Source organism: Perna viridis, chromosome 8, assembly GCF_037379345.1.
Source record: "Perna viridis isolate PV_CMFRI_1.1 ecotype Kerala chromosome 8, ASM3737934v1, whole genome shotgun sequence".
Classification (NCBI taxonomy): Eukaryota; Metazoa; Mollusca; class Bivalvia; order Mytilida; family Mytilidae; genus Perna; species Perna viridis.
In genome coordinates this window covers 27,685,447-27,710,804 of record NC_142452.1, presented here as the reverse complement: position 1 = coordinate 27,710,804, position 25,358 = coordinate 27,685,447, and the positions used below count along the sequence as shown (strand labels likewise).

Sequence of the window (25,358 nt, the reverse complement as noted above, 5' to 3'; positions counted from 1 at the left end):
TTCCTATCTTTAACAAATGCTGACAAAAACGAAAACTGGAAGGCTAAAGGGGTTAAATACGCCAGAAAACTGTTTAACGGAAATGATGTTTTTGTCCAGTTGGAACTGGAAATAAAGACAGGTCTTAATCTTAAATCTGTCATCGGAGTATAAGATAGAAGGTTTGTCTTGTATATAAAATATCTAGTTTTTCTTGATAATAAATGGCCATATACCAATTCATCGTTTAAAATGTGATATGAAAATTGTTGAGTATACATTTAATAATATGTATGTCATATCAATAACCTTGTACTTAAAACTCTACAATCTAGATCATTTCATAGATAAACAGAAGAAGTGTTGTCCGTTATGCAAAACAAGTATTTAATTTTGTGTTGCTGAAGTATAAGTGGATTTTTCTTCATCTTGGTAATCATATCTTACTGTGAGCACATTTCAGAAATGACATGAGAAAAATATATTTAAAACATATTGAAATAGAAGCAATTATAAAACAGGCTATAAGACAAAAACAAGTGGACGAACTGATTAAACTATGTGAAACTAACCGAAACGACATGATTGCCTTCACATATAAAGGGAAAAGAATGATTCATTTCGCTATAGAATTAGATTCTACAAACCTGCTTCAGAAGCTACTTTACATTGGAGCTGATTGGAATATTCTGGGAGTTTCAGTATCTTGCACATCGCTTGTAAAAAGGGAAACATTGACATGGTTAAATTCATCCTAAAGCATGTCCCGGATGTATCATTTTGGAAATCATTATCCAAAAGAAGTTATCCAACTCCGAAATCTTACATATATCAAAATTCCTTTTATTATGCTGCAAAATCTGGCATTGAAGAGGTTGTAAAAGCTCTGCAAGATCATGGTAATTTGAATATCAACGAACATATACCAGGCAGTCCCTCTGCTATTAAAACTTTGATATATGAACAAGACAGCATTGGCGTTGAAATTCTTTGCAAGTGCGGGGCAACTTTCAAATCTGTAAGGTTTGAGCGAGGACTCACTGCAATTCAGTATTTAGCTCAGAAGCAGGGTTCGTCAAAGACTCTTGAAGTTCTACTTAATCATGGCGCGAATCCAAACGAGGCAATCCTTTATCAATCTCCTCTTTTTATGGCATTGAGTAATAGGATTTCAGAAAATGCGAACGTGTTGCTCGAACACGGAGCTGACGTTAATTTTGTTGGATATACCGCTAAATCTGGACCGATACCTTGCTTTCCAGATAGTGTGATCAAATGTCCAGACCTTATTCCAGCATTTTTGAAACGAGGGGTTGACCCTAATGTTACTATCAATGGACAACCTGTTCTTTTATATTCGATGAAAAATTATGATATGGCGGTGATAGAAGCTTTTGTGAGGGCTGGTGCGGATGTGAACGCAAAATATGATGGCAAGTCAATGTTAGAACACTGCTCATCTTTTTGTAAGTTTATTAATTCTATCTTTGAGTGCATTGGTATGAATACATCTAGTCGAAAGATATACTATCATGAACAAGATAACGATATCTACAAAATTTCCAAACTAAACATAAGGCCTTGTTTTGCTGAAATGCTATTACTTTGAAACCTTTCACACAAATCCAAAATACCAAAAAGAAATAAGACACAGACAGTTCGTTATCGATAAATGGTAAAACAACAGGATACTTTGATTTAAAAAATAATAAATGAGCACAGGGGTTAAATGTAAAATATAAATTCATTGCTTTCACGTTGCTTAATCCTGCTTACATTTATACAAAGAGTCAGTAATCAGCATCAGCATTTGTTATTTGACATTAACATTTCTGTCTGTCTTTCTTACTTTGAAACATGATTAAAAGAATACTTATGACCACATTTTCGATTATTTTTAATAAAGTAAAACAGAAGACATTTTTCTCTGAGACAGTTAGTAAAGATAATTAAATTTAGCTTAAACATATGAAATATACATCAAAGTTTACCGCGTTTCCTCCTGGAGGGTTGCCACATGACAAAACACACCAATGACAATTGAAAAAAAAATACATGATTCTTACCACACTAGGGATAGGCCGATGACCAAAACACACCATTGTCAGTCACAAAATAGCAGAGAGAAACATTGTGTATGGATTGATCGAACGAATATGTCTATAAATAAGCACGACGTTTTTCAAAACGAATGGAATTACAAAGTTATAATATACATGAGATAACCTATATATGAACTTAATGCTTTTTCGTCTGCCATATTGCTGACAGTGAAGGTTACTCCGGACATTAGCCATACTAAAGCGAGACATGTATACCGTATGATGCATGCGAGTATGCAACACATTTACAAGTCATGAATCACTTTATGTCATCAAATTAGAAATATACTACACACTTTGATATTCTGTACAGATGTTTCAAGGAGAAATCTTTTATTAGAAGCATTTGAAATACGTATATAGGAAGATCATAACATAATAAATTATTTTCAAGAAGTACTCAAAACCCAAATTATTGAAATAGAAAGCCAAATCAAATTAAGATCAGTGTCTTCGTTTTTATTTTAACTTAGACGAATTTGAGCCCTTCCTTAAAGGTGGAGTTGCAGCGAAAGATATTGAAAGACAGTGCAACATATCATTACTAGCTCTTGCAATGGAAAGTAATATGCCAAGAAAATTGAACACGATCATAGATCTGCTGTCTACAGGTGCAGACCCTAACCTTCAATCAAAGGGAATGGATTCATTGTTGATCTCAGCTGTGAGAAAAAATGAAGAGGACATCGTCAGCGCTTTAATTGCAGGTGGAACTAATTTAGACCACGTTAATTGCGATGGGGATATGGCTATTCATGTTTGTTGCAAGCAAGGTAGATATGTATTTCTTTATATTTAAGATAGTTGAGTAGCAGTCCCTGTGAGTATTAAGCAGTATCAAAAACCACCACTTTGACAGAGAAATGTTTCAAAAGAATAAAAATCGTATTTGTCATATCTTTGAAATAAACAATTTGCCTGTCCAAGTTTCTATTTAATAAGGATTTCCGGATAATATGAAAAAAAAATTGGGTCAATATCGATCGATGCACGAAATTATTAAATGTTAAATGATGTGTCTGTAGGGCTGCGGGTGCAATCAATTTTAAGAATTACCCTGATTTTTACTAATTATTTCTTATTGATAGTTTGGTACTTAGAAGGTATATTATGTACTGTCTTAAAACACTTATCAATCAAATTGTACAACTAATTTTAAATTTAAGGACGGATGTGAGTTATCTTATAGTTGATTAGACACTGAAATATGATCTTGATCAAGGAAAAAAAACCCAAAATATTCGCTCAACTCCTAAGCAGTTTAATATAAGTCAAATCTATTATACGGAGCATTCTTTTCTGTCCACTCCTAAAGTATGTATTTTAAATGAGCAAATGTTGTTTGAAAAGATGCAAAAAAACATCTTTAAATCATTCACAAAGATGAGTTGGCATAAACCGATATATGGTAAAACTACAAACATTTTTAATTTTTTTTTTACGGGAGATAATTTGCCACAGAAATGTAATGGAAATCTTAGTTCTATTAACATTACATAAAAAAAACTTCGGTGGTAACAATTTTCTTTTTTGAAATAAGAAATCATGTCAGACAGGTGTTCTTTATAATTTTTTAAATAAATTGTATCTATATGTACCAACCTTTGATAGTATTTAAGAATGTGAAATTTTCTACATAATCTACAATGATTGATTGATTAACACATAAACAGCAATATTTCAACAATATCCGCAAAATGAACATAAAATGGATGATGAAAGGAAAATGAAATGAATAATCGGATTGAACACAAGGATAATAGGGTTGACGAATTTCGATTGCCACTGGAAATAGGGAGAGGCGGGTAGGGTCGGGCAATTTATCCTTCTTCAGCTGAGCCAATATTTCTACTTCGGTCGACTACTTCAGCATGGTTTTGTTTTAGCATGGGAGGAACATAGCATTACTACATTACTAAAGGTCTGAAAAATTCCCAACGATGGTAGAACTGTCAAATTTTTGGTCGTTCCCTCCGCGGGACTCGAACTCGTATATATATATATATATATATATATATATATATATATATATATATATATATATATATATATATATATACACACGTCTCACACTGTTACACTGCTCCATCGGATCAAATTGATACAGGGAAGATATGTAAACGTATAGAAAGGTCTCAAAAATTTCCAACGATTTTAGAACTGTCAAGTTTGCGATGCACATTTTTGGTCTACTTTGTGCAGGCGGTGTTGCCGTAGATGTCACAGCGGTACGAATTCGAGTATATATTTATTAAGTTGTAAAAAATTGTCTTTATTTAGGCTTAATTATCTCGAAATGAAGTTCTGTGACTTACATTTTTACACAATGTTCTTTCAAGGTCATCTTTTGGAAAAAAATAGGACAATCTAAAGATTGTTGTTTCTTTGTGTTTGTCTGAGGAGGTCAATATTTCGGGACGGCAAGATCCGGCCAATAAAGGCACTTCAAATTCATATATCAATTACAAAAGTATATCATGATGCACGTCACAACGGCACGTTCTAATCGATATTTGTTTTATGAAAATGCGCCATAATTAATTTATGTGGAAATAATGAAATTTAGGCGGAGACTTGAATGCGCTACCATATATCATATATATTTATTAATATCATAATATGTTATATTATCTAATGTAACTTGCTGTTTATACATATAGTTAAATCATAGTTAACATATTATATTATAACTTGAAGTATAATACTGGCATTAAAAATTTAAAATAAATTATTTCAGGATCTGAATTTAGATCAAAGCAGAACATATTTGATATACTAGTTAATGCAGATTCACCGCTTTCTGTATCAAACAGTGATGGCGAATATCCACTTGATATTTTGGTCAAACAGATATGGTCGGGAAACAAGGAGAATATCGGAAAAGCAATCGTGAAATTACTTGAAAAAGGAGCCAACCCAAATACTACATATATTGACACGAACTCTTCGTTGATGATTGCAATTGAAAACGGACTTCTGGTACTTGCCCAATCACTGATAGAGGCAGGTGCAAATATTACCTACAGGAATAAAGACAACAAAAATGCATTCGAATTTTTTTCAGGTAAAGTTTAAAAAACTTACTCATCAACTAATAGTATTTAAAACTTACGATTTAAACTTATGAGCTTATAATAAAAATGCTTGTCGACATTCTTCAATGCTACCATGTTTGCAAATCTAACTGCGCCATAGTAGTGCCATTGCGATGGATCACAAACGGATATTAGACTCTCATTTGAATTTGCATTTATATATTCTATCAGGTCCAATTTGTGAATAAAAAAAGTCAAAGGAATTAAATTCAATGTTTTCCATCCAACGCAGACGGGTTTATTTAGCTTGTTGCTTCAATTAAAGAAAACGTTAATACACCCGTTTTCTTAACATTTGCTTACAAACAAATATAACGATATTACACAAATGCATGCGAAAAGAAACGTCTTCCATGTATCTTAACGTAACATGTATGTTGTAATAACAATGTATAATTGTGGACCAAAAACATATACACTTAATAGCAGCGTAATGCAAATGAATTGTTTCAAAAAATATATATAAACGTTTTAGAATGTGACGACTCTATTCGCTACACTGATCCATCGGGTCAAATTGATACAGGGAAGATATGTAAACGTATAGAAAGGTCTGAAAAATTCCCAACGATGTTAAAAATATCAAATTTGCGTTGCAAATTGTTGGTCGTTCCCTCCGCAGGACTGGAACTCGTACCGCTGTGACATCTATGGCAACACCGCCTGCACAAAGTCCAGCGCCCTAGACCACTCGGCCAATAATAACAGACACATAAGGCTCTTTAATGACCAATTAAAGTAATGGTTAATTGTTGCTAAGCAGTGAGAAATATTCTCGCTTTCATGGCCTTAAAACTATGTTCACTACAATGAAAGTATAACATAACTTAACTTCGGTAATTAATATTTTATTCCTTTAAATGGCTAATAAATCAGAAACAAAGCGCTCACTTATTTGATGTTCAAAAACTGCTTAACAAGTTTTAAGAAAATATTCCAGACTACCACTACTACTGTCATACTGTTTTTACCTTACTTACATCATTATACAATTTTAAACTGAAATATATTGCCCAATTGTAAATTGTAAATTGTATTCGATGGTACTCTTCTGTGAGTCGTTTCGGGGAGCTGCATTATTGTTGCTGGACTATAACACCTCCTGCAATGTGGACCGATCCCATTTCAGCGTGTTTTGTTAGCTTCGTGTGCGTGTATCGTGGGATTGTGTAACATGCAGCGTGGATTTCTTGTGAGTGTGTCTTCTGTGTGTCCATACGTGCTTTGCTCTTCTTGTATTGAGCAACTTTCTTCAAAAAAAGTTCTGTCATCTGATTGGATGATAAAAATAGTTTTTGTGGTTAAAACAATTTTATGGAATATCTTTGTTATTTCGGTTTCAATAAGATGAAAATCAACTAAGAGCTTTTACGGAAATTTTAACCAAGTTTAATGTTACACGAACACAGTAACACGCACTTTCCATGCGCAAAAATATCTTTTAAACTAATATATCCATTCGGAACAATTACGCAGACGAAATGCTTATAAGTGAGGTTAAAGATGTTGAAGTAAACCTCAAACCTAAAGTACAGAAATGATCTACAAACTCGACTGGCAAATTATAATAAGTACACCGAACAATGTCGACAATTCGAAGACATTACAAATACTGAACAAAAAAAGTCGTCGAAGTTAGAAAATGACCTTGATCACTGGCCAATAAAAATGACTAATAGAAACTAATGTCTACTGCTGAAACAAATAAGTATCAAATGAACATGTATTAATTATACAAGTATGTACAATACAATAAATAATATAAATACAAGTACTATGTTATACTGAAATAAAAATTATTACCTGAAATATACAAACATAAAATTTAATTCTTCTAAAAATATGCACCTTGAATACTTTGCTTTGTATATCCTTCACTTTAAATTGTTCGTTTTTATGTTCCAGAGAGCTATTTAAGTCGGCAACCGGACCAGGGTTCACAATGTGACATAATTGCATTAAGTGACCAAGAGGAAACACCGGAACGTGAAATAGGTAAGTTGTAATGTCCCTGAAATTAGTATTTACATATTTGTTTATATTAATATTTTGAATAATTATTTGAAAATATTTTTGTTCGATTTTCGAGTGAACGGAAGTTTTTGATTACGAAAAATCTAAAACATAATGTAATTACTATGGTGCCTATTTGATTAATATGAGGAAAATAAGTTTCATATCTCTGTGTTTGAATTTTGGCAGTGTGTACTAAGATGAAAATATTTGGAATGTATTCTCAACCTAACAAAGGCATACCAGAAACGCATTTAAATTAATATTTATTCAGAGAAACTAGAAGGACAGAAGGTTTTGCTATCATTTCTAACACACGGGATAGAAGTCAACGAAGAGACAAAATCCGGAGTTTTACCTTTACACCTTGCAATTTTACTTCAAGACCTGAATTCCGTAAAATGGATCATAGAACATGGCGGAGATGCTAATGCAGTGGATACCAGTTTCAAGACGCCACTTTTGAATGCCGTTATGATGGGACTTACAGATATTGTTCAAATTTTACTAACTGGAAATGCCGATCCTAATCACATTTATCAAGACAGAAAAGGTATCCAAAAACCAAAATAATATCTTCTGCCAACATTTTAAAGGTATAATGTCTTTTCTTTTTGTTTTTGCTTTATTTCTCCTAATGATTTTTATTGTAATGTGGTAATGAAGTTTTTAAGAGAAACATCGTTGTTAGTCGTTAAAATATTCAAGATTTGATCTTTCATGTAAATATTATACAGAAGAGGACTCCTGCCATGCAACATGTAGGACAATTCTTACAAGAATGCTAAAAAAATCTGAACTCCCCGAGAAAACATTGTTGGAGCTTACCAAACTTTTGCTGAGTTATGGGTGTGACCCGAATCTAGAAAATATTGGAGCTAACTCACCATTGATTTATGCAGTCGGAATGGACTATCCTGCAATAACAAAAGTCCTACTGGATGCAAAGGCCAATGTTAATCATAAAGGCTTGTACAACCTAACAGCCCTTCATTTTTACTTTAAAACACCACATCGACGTAAACCGAACATTGAAGGTTTGTATGGTACTAAGATGTAATCCAGATTCCAGTACAAATTATTAAAGTTTAAAGGGAGCGTTCCCATGATATGATATATCATGACTTAAAAGCATTTTCTCCAACATTTCTGTGTACGAATAATTCAAATCCGTAACAGAGTTCGACCAAACATAAATATGGTATGCGGGACTAATATCATGCAAATGTTTTGTTACTGTTCACATTAAAGATTTCCTTGTGATTAATTGGTTGTTTTAATTGTATATGTTGTTTATTTTTTACCTGCTCTATTTTGTTACTGTATATAGAGACGGAAAAAAAATCTTTGAACGGTCTATGACTGTAGTTGAATTGTCGATCAAGATAACATAACTTAACTATACGTTTTAAGTTCGGAATTTGGAACCAAAGGTACAGAAAAAAATCATTTTTGAATCATGTGCGATGCTAGGGGTATTTATTTACATTGAAATCCATACTGGTCAAGACAAGAAGTAACTATTCTAAACCGGAGAATTTCATGGACTACACAAATCCAGGAATAACAAAATGTAAAAACAAATATATATATTAAATTCTTAGATTTAATCTGTTGTTACATTTCTATCAAAATGAGTTATGAAAAGTTAACATCACGAATTTTTTTTTGTAAACAGAAATGATAATGTACTTATCCCATTTTGTAGCTATGTTACCATGACTTTTAGTCTGTAATTGTTTGTACACAGATACTAAAGATTATTGGACAGGAATGGTTTCCACTGTTATATATCTTATTATCTTTAACAGAATTTATTTCCGATGACTCGTCTGATTCACCTGACGTGCATAAGCCAAACGCTATTTTGAAACTTCTTATTTATTTTGGTGCGTCAACGGAGTCGAGATCAGTGGATAACGATTCGCCTCTGCATTTTGCACTTCTAAGAGAAAGTTGTAATCATGAGGATGACATTCTATACCTACTACAACACAGTAAAAACATAAACGTTATAGGAGACGAAGGAAGTTCTCCTCTTGTGGTTGCTGCGATCAAGGGTTACTTCAGAATGGCAAGAAAACTTGTTTCGATGGGGTCAGATGTTACACATGAAAACGAAAACAAAGATACGGTTCTGCATTTATGTATGGGTGGGTTGTAAAAATTGGATTTTGACATTGTTGAAAAGAGATAATCTGAATATAAGAGAAGGACAAACAAATATTTCTTATATAAATAATTTTACGCTTACGCTTTTTAAACATCCTGGTTTTCATGAAGTATGTTTTGCAAGCAAAATTTCGTCGTCAATTATAAGTAATTCTTTTAGATAACTTCAAAAAGCTACCTATCCAAATTAAAAGTCTATCATTAATCAAAATTTAATTAAATTTAGGATTCATTGAGTGACGTAACAGTTACGAGGTAGCTTATACAAAATAGTTTATGTTACCATAAGAGAACCAGCTAAGCAGCAGGCTTATAACAAATTGAACTATTTGATATTATGACATACTTGTATATAGTTGGGCCAACGCAAGGAGTTCATTTTTTTAACATTTTTGTTTTAGATCAAAAGTTTGACAGAGAAACAATATCACTTTTTCTAGAGAAACAGGCAAACATTAACGCGATTAATGCCTCTGGAGAAACACCACTTGTGCGATACATAAAGAGGGAGGCCAGAAAACTATACAACTTAAAGCTATTAAGAAGGCAGATAAGGAATACAGGAAAAAATGACTTAGTCGATAATATCAAATACTTGCTTAAATATGGCGCAGACCCAAATGCCTATGGTGACGGTGTAGATTCCCCGTTAATGACAGCAACAATCCATGATATGCATGGAATCATTTCACAAATGATTGATGCAAAAGCGAACGTGAATTATAAAAGAAAAGATGGAAAAACAGCACTGCATCTATACATGGAAAAAGGTACTATAATTAATGAAAATGTTGTTATTTGTATTCGATCATATGAATTGCTAGAAAATATTCCGAATACAATATTTGTTATTTACTTTGAAGCTCATGTCGAGTAATTGTTAATTTTAAGATGATTTTCCTCATAAAAAATGTTCACATTCCTTTAACACGAAATAATATATATTCTTTCATTTGTTAAGAGCGTTAATGTTCTATGTAACCAACACTTTGGGTCATGATCTAGAGTCAGATATTTATAAATGTCAAATTTGTTTCTGAAAGCTTTTATGTTGTACATATGACAGTGACAAGCAAGCTTTTTATTTTCGAAACTATTCAGGGTTTGAATGTAAAAAGTTAACCAGGCTTACAATGAGGCATCAGATACTGGATGATAAACTGACGAAACAAAATATAGGTAAAAATTAAGTAATTTCATCTTCAAATTGTTTCACCATCATGTTTTATTAAAAATAAAATAATAATAATAATAAAATCCCGTTTGATTAACCCTTAATTTCGTATTTGAATTTAGTGCATCATCAATCAGATTAATATATATAACAATGAATATGTCACCTGTTGAGGGTGCCCGGGAAGACATAGACCTAATCTTATGTTAGTTTTTTTTTATCAGTGAAACAATGATTATTATATTTCATCTGTATTACTCATACGCATAGATACAGTTACATGTAATGAGTATTTCATAAAATTGTGATGTATAGTTGTTTAAACATTGTCAATTGTAGCGGTAAAGCTGTGTTTTGTTTAGATAGTATGTTATAAAGTTTTTTTCTTTCAAATTATGAAGTATGTTTATTTTATCATTTTAGATAAGAACATCATTGAGCATCTCATTGAAGCTGGAGCGGATGTTAATATTGTCGATACCATAGGACAGTCTCCTATATACAGTCTACTCGAAAATCATGATGAGAACATAGTTGATATGATACTGCCAAGTCTTATTACAAAAGAGTCAAATGTAAACTGTGGTGAAAAGGTACCATTGGTCTTGGCAGCAACCCAAAGTAGAATTGACGCAATTAGAATTCTGTTAAAGGCTGGGGCTAACATAAATCAAGTTGACAAAACTGGCAATACTGCATTAACAGCTGTTTTAGGTACGTTTTGATAAAAAAGATCTTGTAATTGCGTTTTACGTAATCGAAAACTTATCATTATAGCTCCGAAAAAAAATTGAACAAGTTTTTGATTACCCGGGCAACTAATCCAGTAAAACTCACTTTTGATATAAGCTTTGTAGCAAAATAATATTAATTTTATTTCTTAACTGCTGGTATATAAATTACAAACCACTTATTCAACAATGAGCTATCAGACCTGCGCAGAAATTGTCCTACGCAATTTTTTATGCTCTATGCACATGTGTAACGTCAGAGTGGAAAAAATGCACATCAAATCTGCACAAGACTGTTATAGCAAAGAATCATCTTTACTTATATGGTCGCTGTAACTTATTGAAGTATCTTTTGGAGTTCTGAATGCAGACCATGTTTGTGTGGAAATAATGTTGCTGAGTAAGGAATTATATGTTGAACTAATGAATTAAGTAAAAAAGATGTAAGAAAACAAAACAATGTACACTCAGACCCTATTTCTTGATAGGCCAGTTTGTAGTTCATTTTGGTCCTATTACTTAAATATCCTTATATTAAAAAACAATTCCTTCTACGAATGGCGTCTTTTGAGTACAACTAACAACATCATCTGAAACCAAGTTATATCGAATTTATTACACGTGTGCATGAACATTAATTACAACCGTATTTAACAGAGTCTCAAGCAAATCCATATCATATTATATATTCAGCCTACCGTTTACCTGTTGAACAGACAAATAGGGCACGCCTTCTAAAAATACGCATATTTATTTATAACTAGTTGTGCAATAAAAAGTTTAGACAATCCTACTGTAACATGGTACATCCCTCATTTTACATACAACTTCACGAAATCACCACCGGATTAAAATAATAAAATCTATTGAACCATTCAACATTAAAAACAAAAACTGTCAAAGGATGGTCCTAATTTTTTTCCAACAATGACACTGGACCAGCGACACGTTCGCGCTACGTGGCATGTATGCAAACGTGATTGTGACAATTATTATCATTCTCATTATTCCCAAATTAAAACAATAAACGTACACATGTAAGAGTTCACCATATTCAATGAACATTTAGGCCTCAAACTGTAACAAGATATAAAATTTAAGTTGGCCAACCTTATAAACTAATTCTTCAATTTCGAGTTCTAATCATTACAGTCTAAAAACATTCGAAATTTAGACTACAAAAGTCTTCAAATTCCATATTTCTGACCACGAAGATTGCCAACCTTTTTTATTTCTGACCACCAAGATCTAAATTTTTTCTACTGACCACCAAGGTGTAAAGATTTTCTACTGACCACCAAGGTCTAAATATTATCTGCTGACCACCAAGGTCTAATAATAAATTAAATTCTCAACATATATATCATGAGTGTCAACACTCTAGCTTCAAGCACATCCACTCTCGACTTTGGATGTTCAAAGCATGATATTAAACCAAGTGCACTTCCACCAAAGCTATCAACCAATGAGGATCATGCTTGTTTTAAGAAAGTGTTCCAATTCAATAGCTAATAAACTGGTCAGACAAAAGTGTCTTAGAGGCGACGTTTTTGTCGCATTGCACGACCTTTTAAAAACCTTGTACCGCTAGACAATAAAAAATGAGTCATTTTGTTTCTTTCTTTTGGCATGACGAATATCGGCGATATGGAGTCAAAAACGAACTAAGACTAAATAAATTAGGATACATAATGCAATGTTTCGTTATGTGCAATTAAATATTTTTTTTGCGAATAACGAAGTCTTTTTTTCTGCTAATTTTATTGCATTTTATTTTGCATTTATTGCATTATTGGTATTGTCTTTTTGAAATTAATACATGCTTTCCATTTCTCATCAAACTGAGAGTTTTCGTTGTAGCCAGGACAACAAGAAATTATAGACAGGTTAAGTGGTGTTCTTTTGAGTTAATGATATTCCCGTTTTTATTCTCAAATGTTATCAAAAACTGAGAAGGTTATATAAAACACGATATACTAAACAGTTTTTTTTAAGTATGATATGCTTATCTTTCCAAATATACGAAATATTCACACAATGGACCAAACGGGAAATTGTTTTTGAACTAATGGAGAAATGACTCTCTGAAAGCTGCTTTTTAAATAGAAAATTCGATATTTTACTGCAAATGTTAGATATTAAAAATAATTTCAGAATATGCCTTTTAAATATTTACTTTCATATATTTACTTTTCGATACCTAAAATGTCAAGATCAGCCTTTCATTTCGGACTGCTAAAATTTGACCAAAAACTGCTGCGCACGGCATCATTTGCTTGTTTTTCTTAAATATAGCTATCAATTATTGTATGAGATGGAACTTGAGCTGATGTAAAAAGGTTGCATTTTTTCTCAGCAGCTTAAGGAAGTAAGGCATACAAAAATGATACAACATATTTTCTCAAAAATAATGATTGACCTTTGATTCCAATTTGTTAGAGGCATGACCACAATCGAGGTGTATGACATCGATATTTCAATACAGGTTGAAATACGCTTTCCATCGATATATAATTTAGCCGTATTAAAACGTTCACGTTAACCATTTAACGTTCGTGCATCGTTTACCGTGCGTTTACACATTATTTTGCTTTCGTTCAAACGCAAAATAAACGCACAATAAACGCACATGCGCTCGTTTAAACGCACGATAGAAGTGCTCGTTAATCGTGCGTTTGGTGAGCGTCTAGCGTGCATTTCGGTATCGTGCATGCGGGATATTTTAGAAAAATTCATGTGTAGATGTTGAAGCAAGTTAAGGCTAGCAATTGATTTAAATGCAAGTGTACGCCTAAAATATGTGACCAGGGCTATTCAACAATTCTCTTCTTTGTGTTTATAAACACATTTGTCAAGACTTAAATAAATTCTATAGTATTGCAGTGTATCGTTTATGGAAAAATGGAAAGATGTAGTTTTAGTTAATGATTTTAAACAACATGTCATGGAATAAGATTGAAAAGTTGATATATGAAAATGTTTTTTTTTATATCTTGTTCAAAACGATGTAAGATTTGACGGATATTATAATTAAAGTAAATAAAACTCGATTTTAAGCAATTATTTGAAGCATTGCAAAAATCAGAAATGAACGAATTTTTAAAATCTGAAATTTGTCATTTTTTCAAAAGTTTTTTTGTGTGGAACTCTATCAAATCTAATTAAAATTTACGAGTTATACAGTTCAAGGGTTCATAGTCATTTTTGAATAAAATCACCGTTTGGTATTTGGGTAGGTTTCGTTTTTAAAATGCCATAAACTATTACTAAACATTTTAATTTTTTAACTCATCGTAAAGCAGAACGCTGGAGGGCAGTTGAGGATAGAAAGAGAAAGGAGTTATTCAGGGTGTATATGGCTGATGAACTTTTATATCCATGTGCCATTAAATGCAATTTTTATTTCAGAATTCAGGTGACACATCCGTATTTACATTATTAGAAAAAAAACATAATCTTTAATCATGGTAACTCTCTTTTCAGCAAAACATAATAAGAATATCCCCATGGAAATAGTTAATGTTTTGATAGAAGCTGGTGCGTCAGTGAACCACATGACCACAGCTGGAAAAACACCCTTGACATTGACCTTAGAGTTTGACAGTAGGTGGGAAATGTGTGATATGGTTACAGTCCTCTTGAACTCTGGTGCAGAAAAGGTCGATATCAACCTCAAAGGCGAATCTGGTGATTTCCCACTATTGATGGCATTAGAAAGAGGCCAGTTTGAGACTGCCATGCTTATGATCACTGCACACCCAGATGCAGCTGATATCGGAAATTACAAAACTAAGGCTTTAGAAAGATGTTTGCGATTAGGTAGGAACAAATGACACATAGCACATTGTGTGATAGTATCGATTTTACTAGAGGTTTTCCATGAACTTCCCTGTTCCTCGAAGATTTCCTAGAACCCGATTGTTCCTCTAGTTTGTCCGAGATCCCGATGATCCTACAATTTTCCCAGCAGCACGGTTGTTCCCGCAGTTTTTCCAAGAATCCGATTGTTTCTCAAGGTTTTCCAAGAACCCGATTGTTTCTCCAGTTTTTTTTGAAAACCCGATTATTCCTACAGGTTTCCGAGAACCCTATTTTGTTTTCAGGTTTTTAGAGAACCCGATTGTTTCCATGACTTCTGTTGAAGAGACACACAATTACACAAAATCACATATGTTACATTTTGTTTATCATTTTTTGTTCATATTTAACCTTCAAAAATGTTTTTTCCTTTTCATCCTCAGTTTCATATGATTTAATTTAAAAAAAATATATATATACTTCTGTATGCGCATGCAAATACGATTATTGTATTTTTCTTTAACTGAAAAATACTTTATAGGTAAAATGTACTAGTGTCTTATTCCTTTTGTACGTTATTCGAAAAACTATTGACCAAACTTTACGACAAACGTGATGACTGTTCATTCAGAATTGTCAACTTTCCTTTCATCTGTGGCAACATCCCTTCGGCACCTGCGTATGGTGTTCATATCACAACTCATACGTTATGCCAGAGCTTGCCGAAACTACACAGAATTTTTGTATCGCGCTAGAACTCTAACAAAAAGGCTCCTGGAACAAGATTGAAGTCATCACTAAAGAAGTTTTATGGTCGTCATCATGAACTCGTGGAACGTTACGGTTTATCTATCTGCACCGTGAAAACTGATTATTCAAAGGGTCATAGTTTTCCTTTTCTCGTTTGTCTACCCCGGATTCGACTTTTTATGAGCAACTGGGCAGGTGGTTCTAGAAAAGCAGAGGACGCCAGTTTTTAGTGGAGTCCGAGTTGCTCATTTGCTTTTGTTACTTTGTATGTATGATTTTAGTTACTATATGTTCTTTGTTGTGTATGTCTGTTTTCCATGTCTGGTCTTTGTACCTGGATTACATTATTTTGAGTACTGCTATAACCTTGGTTGCCTTGATTACTCTTTCGACAAAACACATATGTTTAAACTTAACCCGATTATTCCTCCAGATTTTCCAAGAACCCGATTGTTCCTCCAGACTTTCCAAAAACCTGATTGATTCTTTATTTATTCCAAAAACCCGATTGTTCCTCCAGTTCTTTTGAGAACCCGATTGCTCCCCCAGGTTTTGTATGTTTCGTAATGTTCGTTATTTTTGTATTTCTTTATTGGTTTTGTGTTTTACGATTGTTCTTTGTCTTTTATACTTTAAAACGGATTTTTTTTCAAATTCAGAATACGGCTGGTTTACTGCTGATAGTTACAGATGTTTAAGAAAATAATTTCTGGACAAAATTGTTTTATAGTTTAAGACATTGAGATTAAGAAAAATATGTCTTGTAACATATATACATTTGTATAATTTTAAAACATTAAATAGACTAAATATTGACAGAAATTTCTTTGCCTAAAACAATCAGTATTCTTTGTTAGCCAACTGTTAACCAGTGTGAACAAGGTATATGGTTATTAATAAAAAAAACAAAATTTGTCAAAATTAAGGTTGTATTGACAATTTATTGAACATACTTGTATGACGTTTAATTTTTTTGACTATTTAGATTTCGTCAAATTGCAGGTTTATCGGATGGTTTACAAATACTTCATTTGTTGACAAAAGACAAAAAAGAACATTATCAGGAAGATTTTGTCCACGCGTTTTTGAAGTGGGTTATATCTAAGCAAGCACGGTTGTTCAATTTGTTGGAGAAAGTCACTGTAAAACTTTTGTCAAATTCAAACAAGTACATTAACATTCATGAAAAGTATGACGATTCGCCATTGACACCTTTAAATTCTTTTATCAATGGAGTATTTAAAAAGTCATCAGCAAAAGGAGATTTCAGCGCTATGAACGGTTTACTTCCACATGTTCCAAATGTAAACCATGTTCATTGCTACAAAGGCAATACAGTACTACACATTTGCTGGAATGGAGGTAAGTTCGTTTTACACAGAGAGATCAAATGTGGGTATTATTAATGAGGCACTACTTTATAAATGTAATTTAAAAAAAAAACGAAAAATATACAAGTGTAACGAACAAACAAGGGACAAATAGAACAAAAAAAAAACAAAAAAAACAAAAAAAACCCCCACAAAACCCAAAAAACAAAACAAAACAACAAAACAAAACAATACAAATAAAGCATAAACAAACTAGGGTTCATGTTGTCCTTCGCTCCTCAATTCAGCCCCTTTTATAAGCCGAAAAAAAAACCACACACACACACACACACACATCAAAGACCAGTATTTACAAAATTAACAGTCATATAGAAACGAAAGTAAATGAGCAACTCGCACTTCATTCAACTTTGAAGCATGGATCATGACAATCGGTAAGGTGAATGTCCGCTGCTTTTCAATAAAAAACTGCCGAGTTGCACTGTCATTTAAATATTAAATTGATTTTCATTGAAAAAGATATGTTGTATTTGTTAGAAATGAAACAGAATTAAGTCGGTATTCTAGCCATTTCCAAAACGGACAAATCAAAATAAGACTTCTATTCATTAAATTTTGTTAGTTTTTAATTAACTATTTGTTTTTGTTTTTGTTTATTGATATACGGTAAAATGTAGTGACATAGATAAAATATGTAATATATGTGTCACAGTGTCTATTTTTAAAGACATTTAATAGAAAATCTATTAACAGGGCAAATAAAGTATGTACAAATATTACGTAAAAAAGAGAGAAAGAAAGAGTTTCAAATACCAAAGCAAAGGAAAAAGAAAGAGTTTCTAATACCCAAAAAAAATTAAATAAATAAATAAAATACTTTAACGACATTTAGAAAAAAAATAAGTAACTTGAAAGAAAGTGTGCCATTAAATGTATTTTATTGAAAATAGAATCAATGCTAGTAGACGAAGCAGTACAGTTTGTGACGAATTTTAAGAAGGCAGGAGGATGTTTAATGAAGAAAAACGAGGACGGCGACTATCCTTTAATTTGTGTAATAAAAAGCAAGTTCCCGGATGCACAAATTGGGAAGGTAGTGGAGCGTTTTGCATCAGAGGGCGCCTTAGTCATATCTGAAAAAGATGAATGTTATCCCCTCCATGAAGCTGTTGCACTTGGACTTGTATCAACAGTAGGTGTATTACTAAATTCAGGAGTGAACCCATCAAGAGAGAGCCAAAAAGGGGATTTACCTTTACTACTTGCTTTAAAAAGGGGTAAGTTCATACTAAACAAAAAGAGTGCATCATATATATACAATTCTTAAATAGCCAAGAGTAAAAATTAATTTTTCCGCCTGTGGTTTGTCTCTAATGTTATACAGCTTGTCATAGAAATGAAACAGCATTCAAATAAAGGCATACATTTGTATATCATTGAAGTCAAATAATTTAACTTTATCGTAAAAGCACACGACAATAAGATGTGCCTGGTTCATACTCCCAATTTTTAGTTGAGTAACTCATTAATTTTTTTACTTTGTGTGCATTGTTTTGGTTATTCTATGGTTTTTGTTTTGCTGTGTGTGTCTGTTTTCCATGCGTGGTCTTTGGACTCGAATTAGATTCTTTTAATTTCTGATAGAATGAATGAAAATCCCTTGATTACTCTTTCATCTTACAAATATGAAGTTTGTCAAAATATTTTCAACATTTCAAAATAGGAAAAAGAACGTGAACTCATATATAAATTTATTTGAGTTCAGTATATAATGAAATTCTTATATGAGCATGCATATAACTTATGAAAACAGTTGAGCAAAAAATCAATTTGCTTAATGCTTTCATAAAAACATTTCATTTACAGTGGTTGTGTCTAACTAGCACCCCCTAAAATAAAAAAGGACATGTACAGTTCTATACCTTATATGTCTTTATCGTGTCTTTTCCTTTGAATTTTTAAAAATCTACATTGCAAATTTGTATATACTGTAAAATTTCTGATTTCACTTTTGTCTTTTCGCCAAAGTTTTATAAAGACAAGAAACTTTTTTTTTATTTTAGAATAACATTGTTCTCCTATAAAACTACAACCTTCAAAAACTAGCTAGCAAGTCTGCAAATGATTTCCCTAAACAAATGTGTACTTTGAATACTATAAAATTACGTTATAACATCCTTCTTTTCCCTAAAAAATGATGATGGACCTTAGGCTCCAAAACTATATATATTCGTTTATATGTTTTTCCTTTTTCATAAATAAAATACAGCCTTGAATTACCACCGACCTATGTCTTTTTGCTTAAAAAAACTTAACACAAATGTACATGTTAAGTTCTGTCTACAACACTGACATCCGGACATATTAATTATACTGTATCAGCAAATACATTTCATTTAACAACTCATACTGTATAAAATATCTAAAAGTGTAACCAAGATTCGAGCAGCATTTACAAAAACATATTTATATATTTCGAAAAATAAGACAGAGAAAATAGACACACTCAACATAGAACTTGAAATAACCAAAATAACAATCGCATGAGCAACCCGAATTCTACGGAAACCTGGTACCCGGTGCACCAAAAGGGTAAGCGTCATATGTTTTTTTTTTCTAAAAACACTCGCTGAGTAGCATATAAAAAGAAAAATTTCCATTACATGATCAAAAGAATTTAGCAAAAAATGTTTTAAAAGGCCATTTACCACTCTATAATTCTAGAACTTCGAAAATGTTGGCTATTGTTTTAGTAGAATGTTCATATTTTGATGATTTATCGGCGACGCTATGTCTCATGCACACATGTAGTGCATGTGAATGAAAATATGACACATTTTGTTTCGCTAAAATGATATTGAACATCCGATTTCATTTAAGTATGGCATCAGAAATAAATATTTAAATTAGAATTGGGTAAGTTTTGTGACAATGTTTTATCCATTGCAATAATTTTCACACTGTGATGGGAACGTTCTATTTTTATCCGTTATGACGTTTATCCTTTGTATTTCATTTTTTACAGAAAATATAAATGTAGTTAGGGTTGTGCATCTACTTCTAGAACATTTCGAAACACAGCCTTTCACAAAGTTTTCGGAATTATAGTCCAATATCTTGAAATTACATACACACACAAAATTCACGTCTAAAATTAGCCTCCTTACTTCTTTAAAATGTAAATTAGGTATACATATCTTAAATATATTGTTACAACCCATTGAAATATCAAATGGTTTTCATTGCCATGACTAATATATTTTCTGTCAAATTTTCATCATAGTGTATAGACATATTGCTTACTACACAATGGCCAGGTCTGGATGATACCAAACTCAGTTACAAACTAAAAAAACAATCTCCTTATATATAAATAATAAATCTAAAGGTGAATACTAAAGTAGTTGATAATAAAATTTTCAGAACTTGGAAGAACCCAGATATTATCAAAAGACTTTGTCATTTACCATTGCGAGACTACTATCATCATTGATCAAATAAGAAACCAAACAAAATCACACTCCCTTCACGTATTGTCACATGACCAATCGCTTCAATACTTTTGTTCGCTGCTATTAATTCACTGACAATTTGCAACAATCAAAATATGATACTGTTATTTAAGTTATTGATTTTGAGTTCCCATTCCACCTTTCAAATTTCAATTTCTTGCACACATAACAAAAAAGTTGGGAATTTTATCGCACATTTAAACCCTAATAATCAGTTTTGCGTGTATTTGACTTAAGTTTTTTTTTAAATATTGTTTCCTTTTTTCCAAGTACATAGATATTCAATCCGACTGTAAATGTAGGTCTTAACAAGGCAGAACTTAACAACTACAACACCCTTCCCCTGAAAAAAGCAAATCAAGAATTCAGTGTATGGAAATTTAACAAAAATACTCATAAGAAAAATATTTTTCAGTTCCAATCCAAATCCCGTTTAATTTGACAATGTAATATGAGGTCCATATAAGACCTGGCATCGTTATGTCTTCTGGATTTGACTTATTGATCTATCGCAAATTTGTTTCACCAAACGCAAAACTAACTAAAATCGAACTGGTACCTGATATATACCGGAACCAGTTTGAAAAAATCATCCTCTTAACATGAGATAGAGCAGAATATTACCTTCGTACTGAACCAATGAAAATCCAGCAAATTGACATGAAGAATAATAAAGGAAAATATATTGAAGTGTGAACAATTGATGCATTTATCAAACGAATTTTAGTATTAAAATACTAGTATCTCAGGCTATAAAATCCAGTTTCAGACAAATAATAAGTCCACTACAATAGAATATTTATGTCTAGTATTTCCTGTATTTAAAGAGAACTCATCCGTCATTTTCTTACCGTGCCATCAATTTGATATTTTACCGTCTTTGCAGAAAAGAATAGAGATGATATAGTTAGGCTTTTGATAGAAAATGGAGCGAGTCTAAACAGCGTATCTTCAACAGGTCAACGTCCATTGGATGTTTACGTAAACTCTCTTTTAAGAGACAAGATGAATCTTCAAATAGCACCTAATGCATTGGCATCAGAAGACAGCGAGTTGGTGATCACAGTTGATTTAACGCTTTTTAACAAGATGATACAAGGAGGATCAGATTTACAACCTACAAAGAACACGGAAGAATTCGTTCCTCATGGGTAATAAGATTACTTTAGCGCTGTTACTAAAAGGCATTACTTTTCCCGTTTTTTTCAAGTAATATTTACCACCATTTACATTTCTTCTCAAATGATAAATGAAACGAATAAAAAAACGAATTTTCTGAAAATTATTGTGAATAACATTTTCATGCAAGGTTTTAACACTTTAGGAAAGCTATACGTTCGAATGGTTATTATTCTATCATTAACATATACACATGTAGTAAACATTGTTTTCAATCGTTGGTTAGAATATAAGATACATGTAAAACAACTTCCCAAAGTCATTTATATCCAATATTCGAACAAACAATGGAAAGTCCTTTTATTCTTTTTAAAAATATACAAAAAAAAAAAAAAAAACAAAAAAAAAAAAAAAACGACAACAACAACAACAACAACAAACAAGAACAAAGCAAAATGTAATAATTCACTTAACCCTACTATTGTTAAATCACAACCAATACTGTCAACGCCATCGATTGATTATTAGCTATTGTTTGCGCTTTGATTAAATACCAAGTTAAGTTATACGAAATCAACAATGCTTCTAAATAACGCCGAACTTTACAACCTTCTTAATAACGCTGAACTTTCATGTGACCTTCAATCAATCATATTGTATGTAGTATCGTCGTAAAACATTTTAATTTCCGCGACTGGTGTCGGTTTCACAAAAAGTCGTAAGTGTGAAATTGATCTTAAATCATGACGTCACAATGCTATTTTAGTTTATGACGTCATTACTTACGATCATTTTCACACTTACGACTTTTTGTGAAACTGACGCCTGTTGTTTACGTAGCGTATAATGTTTTTTTTATGTAATGTATAATCTATACAACTCTCCATATGTCTTCCACTCATAACAGTTTGAAAAATTTAAAAAGAAGTTCTTCTAATTTTTGATTTGATTATTGTAATGTTTTAGTTCCCTAAGTGACATTTTAACGGCACAAATAATGGATACGTGTATACTTTAAATTTTGCATCACTTTTTTTTCTTTGCATGGTTTGTTTGATTAAAAAAAAAAAAAAGGGATCATTTAGGGACCCTGTATATTGTTTTTTTTCTATGTTTCTAGTGGTCAATCGGTAATTTTGTGTGCATTAATTCAACTATACGTTCAAGCAAGTAATATTAATTTATAGATGCATAAAACGAATGGAGATGCGATAAAAACTTTTAATATTGAACTCTTTCTTTCAGGTATTCAGATTCTGCTCTTAATGTACTAATAACAAATGGGTTTCTAATGGCTACAGCGAACCTCATAAAGTGCGGCTGGAAACTTCAGCAGGAAGAGTGGCTTCCAGAATTAGATTTACAAAGCTTGCAATTGTCCCAAATGTGCATTAATAATCAATGGTTGGAAAGGCTAGACATTGATGCGAGAATGGTAGACTTTTACGAAGTCTTAATACATGCATTGGCGAAAAACAAGTGTGTTCAAACCCTTGGCAGTTACTGCTTGCCTGTTTTAAGAGAGGCACTTCAAATCGCATCAAAAGGAGCCGAAATTTCGTCAAGGATTGAGGACTTACCAATTCCATACAGAATGAAATCGTTTCTAAATCTGGAAAATTATTTACATGTCGCAGAGGTTTTTGTTGTAAAAAAACTTGAAGTTTAAGCCAAGGTATTCAGGTCAAACACGCGTTATCACGTTACTTGTATCCGTTCAACAGCTCAGTTACACTAAAGCTTGTGATAAAGGGAATTTAAAGTGAGGTAAATTTCAAAACGCCAACGGAATCTCACATACAAATTAATTTAAATGTGTTATAAACCGTGTAGATTTATCTAGTCTTGTATTATGTCAACATTATTCAGAATAACTACTAAAGACAATCGTTTTATGCCATATTGTCATTTTTAATCTGTTAGATTGTAATAGGCAGAGGAATATTTGTTCGAAAATTTGTAATATTAGGATCATTTTGACCGCTTGGGTGGTCCCTTATTTTAATTCTTATATTGACGAACCACTCACATTTGGGTACATCAAAGGTTCATCACTGTTACATATTTTACCTACGAAATCAGTATTGAATTTTAGTAGTCAACGTTTACTGTAAACGACAAACAGAAATCACACTTTTTTGTTAACTATTTAATAATACACGAATAAATGTTATTGAACATTATTTCATTGAATACTCAGCATTATCAAATAAAATGTTATAATAAGTATGAATTCTACACGGCAATCTCCAGACGAATAAAATAAAAGAAATACACTCCCAGATTATGTTACCTAAATTCTTTTGAGGGAAATCAACAATTTACCGTAGGAGTAGAATTGTTATCAATTTTGATTAAACCAAGTCCAGTACATTTTAAAGAAAATATGTGATGGTAGTTATGCTTTATTCATAAATCAATAAGCAATTATTTTTTAACTCTTGATTAAAAAAAATGATTGAATGTTTTTTTCAGACCTAAAATGAATAATTCAAAAATGTTTAAAACTATTAAAACGTTGGCTGCACTTTGCATTATTTATGGGGAAAATGTCATTGTTAATTTTTAAATTATTTGCAAAAAATTGTACATCTTCTTACTTTTTTACCAAACCCAAAAATGTTCATTATGAATCATATTAATAGACTTTTTGCGCAGTCTCATGCAGGATGGAAAGACGGAAAGGATTAATTTAAACACTAGTATTGGTAGTTCAAACATGATCTGCATAGAGTCTGTTAGTATATTCTTAAAACTTTATTGAGTTAAAAGGATCATAAAGATAGCATTGGATTTAACAATTTATGAAGTAAAGGGAATTCAGAATTTTTTAATATGAAAAAAAAAAGTTACTTGATATTATGGATTTGGTTACAAAAACTTTCGGAGTGATATTTTAAATGAATAATATATATATTTTCAAATATGCTATAGATATATATATTAAAAAAACATGACATCAAGTTTTTAGATATTTTGTATTGTGCACCAGTACTTGAAATTCCTAATTTTGTAAAAATGGAAAAAGGGAAAAGAATGTATAATTCATTTGGTAGAAAAAAAGAAAAACAGATATTTTATACAAATTTTCAGATAATCCGAATAGTTAATATCAAGAACTTCATGCAATTTGGAGCTTAATTACCAGAATTCCTTAAAGTTTGATAAATATTATAAGAGTATAATTTAGGAAGATGACTACAAATTGGCTTGAAAAAAAAAACACTTACGAACACACAGTTTTATTGAAAAGCTTAAAGAAAATAAAAATCTTGATGTACAATAGCATGATAAAAATACTGTCATGCCAAATCATAAAACGAAAGCATGGCAGAATCAATTACAATAGACAATTGTCCATAAAATGATTTTATGGTGCTTTTAAATGTTGCAAATACTCTTACCGTTCAATACAAATTACTGTACAGAATTATTAGTTGACCAAAAGTTTTGTACATTTTGTAAAAGTTAAGATGAGGTCATTTAATATCTGTTTTTGCTTTTTAACGTATTGTGAATAATCTTCATCATGATTATTTTATCACAAACGTATTCAACAGTAAGTATAAGGGGCAAAAGACA

At 31.8% G+C, this 25,358-nt stretch overlaps 1 protein-coding gene across 1 annotated transcript; it reads left to right on the top strand.

Annotated features, from left to right (window-relative positions):
* Positions 1-315: 315 nt before the first annotated feature.
* Positions 316-23,959, top strand: LOC148610063 (uncharacterized). Its single transcript, XM_088542061.1, is given in 16 exon segments — positions 316-657; positions 660-1,445; positions 2,555-2,854; positions 4,819-5,145; positions 7,082-7,171; positions 7,464-7,742; positions 7,927-8,226; positions 9,001-9,342; positions 9,763-10,131; positions 10,463-10,540; positions 10,959-11,249; positions 14,750-15,085; positions 16,817-17,176; positions 18,096-18,422; positions 21,544-21,808; positions 23,022-23,959. Coding segments are annotated over 16 exon segments (5,082 nt in total). The 5' UTR covers positions 316-449; the 3' UTR covers positions 23,446-23,959.
* The last annotated feature ends 1,399 nt before the right edge of the window (positions 23,960-25,358 follow it).